The 1,863-nt window shown below is 34.3% G+C and overlaps 1 protein-coding gene across 2 annotated transcripts in view; it reads left to right on the top strand.

Moving 5' to 3' along the window:
• Positions 1 to 895: 895 nt before the first annotated feature.
• The window catches only part of LOC111861311 (lipoyl synthase, mitochondrial), a 16,568-nt gene continuing 15,600 nt past the window's right edge, over positions 896 to 1,863 (top strand). Inside the window, exon 1 of one of the 2 annotated variants that reach the window (XM_023845769.2) lies at positions 896 to 1,089. In XM_023845769.2, coding sequence (XP_023701537.1) covers positions 1,018 to 1,089 — 72 coding nt within the window. In that variant the 5' untranslated portion in view covers positions 896 to 1,017. The remainder of the gene's footprint in view (positions 1,090 to 1,863) is intronic. The other variant, XM_023845768.2, reaches the window with a different exon arrangement.

Below are 1,863 nucleotides of genomic sequence, written 5' to 3'. Positions count from 1 at the left end.
GATTAGGTAAATTGAAAAAATCCACCTCATTTGTATTCAATCCTGCAACCTTCCAGCTTGTATTATATTTCCAGTATTCTATAAGATACATTATTAATTTTGTCAAATAATCCTCTCCAGTACTGCAGTGGAAGATGAATATCAGATTACCAGTATTCTGTAAGATATGTTATTAATTTTGCCAGATAATCCTGTCCAGTACTGAAGTGCAAGATGAATACTATATTTCCAGTGTTCTGTAAGATATGTTATTCCCCTGTCCAGTACTGTAGTGGAAGATGAATATCAGATTTCCAGTATTTTGTAAGATATGTTGTAATTTTGCCATATAATCCTGTCCAGTACTGAACATCATTCAAATGAAATTAATAATAAATGGAAATGTCAATATTACTGTTTGCTTTATATGATTTATAATGCTTTAATATAACCAAAAAACCATGTTCTTAATGGCTTTGAAGTGTAAGTTGTTACCAAAGGTGTGAGGTTAAATAGAAGTATGTGTGATGGAAACAGAATTTTCTTTCAAGTTCCCCACCTTCAGCTTTCCAAAACGCAAGCATTCTATATACGTTATAGTTCACAATGTCCAATGAATCTGGGTAAGGAGATGTTGGATTGATATGAATGAAATGTTATGGCTTTACAAGCACTGGTGAGAAACTTTCTGATTTTGCAATATAACTTCACTCATGTCCTTAGGAACGGATATGAGTGAAGTGATATTGAACCCAGTTCAGAAGAAGAAAAAGAAACAACGGAGCAAGAACCTCTGCAGCACAAGAGATTAGGTTGCAAAAGTGTCTATTGCTATTCAAGTTAACTACTGGTTCCGAAGGGTGTGGGGGGGAGCCCGCATAGGATGGTATGGTAGCATTCTATTTTATTGATGAAGCTGTCGGTGTTGGTGGGAATTTTTCATTTAGTCAAGGTACGTCTGCGTAGAGATGGCAGCAGTAATGCTACGTGACGTCACCGCGGCCATGTTCCCCCCCCAATTAACACAGCTTCAGGTCGATGGGAGTGTTCGCGATCTTCGCGATGTTACGGACACAAGTATTGGAGTTTAGCTGGAGGTTGAAGATTGAGGTTAGTGTTTCATATGTAGATGTTTCAAAAGTTTTACGGACATAGCTTCTTTGTTATTATCTTACAATCTCTCCAGTACTGTTAACTTTCCCACAAGAATTCAAAATGATTCTAGGTCAGCAATAGGTAATATATTCATTGATATCTCAAAAATAAGAGACTATACTGTAGGACCCTTTATAAATGGCTTATCCGATCATGATGCTCAACTCATAGAAATAAATAATATTGACCTTCAGCCCAGTAATCAACAGTATGAAACAGTAAGGAAAATCAGTAAACATACGATGGCAGATTTTGTCACAAAATTAAGTAATGAATCTTGGGACACTGTATTTGACAGCAGTGATATTGATTCTAAATTTAATTGCTTTCTGAACACATACTTGAGGATCTTTTATTCAAGCTTTCCGTTAAAAATAGTAAAAAATGACACTAAAAACAAAACCACCCGGATAACTGTTGGAATAAAAACTTCATGTAAACATTCTAGTAATAATCCACAAGCTATTGCGAGTGCATTTATTGAATTGAATTGAATTTATTTACATTCTATAAATCCTAAGCAGGTTAGTACCTTTGGATACAGAACAAGTCAAAAGGTTACATACATAAGTACAGGCAATTTTAGCTTAAAAATTAATATAACTTAATTTTACATCATTCTCTATTTACATTGAAGTATTCATCTAAAGAGTAGAAGGAATGAGCATGTAGATAATTCTTTAACTCTGATTTAAACTTTTTAGTATCATTGCCCAAGTTTTTAATACT

The sequence above is a fragment of the Cryptotermes secundus genome, unplaced genomic scaffold (assembly GCF_002891405.2).
Source record: "Cryptotermes secundus unplaced genomic scaffold, Csec_1.0 scaffold158, whole genome shotgun sequence".
In the NCBI taxonomy this organism is placed as follows: Eukaryota; Metazoa; Arthropoda; class Insecta; order Blattodea; family Kalotermitidae; genus Cryptotermes; species Cryptotermes secundus.
This window is presented reverse-complemented; position numbering and strand designations above follow the sequence as displayed.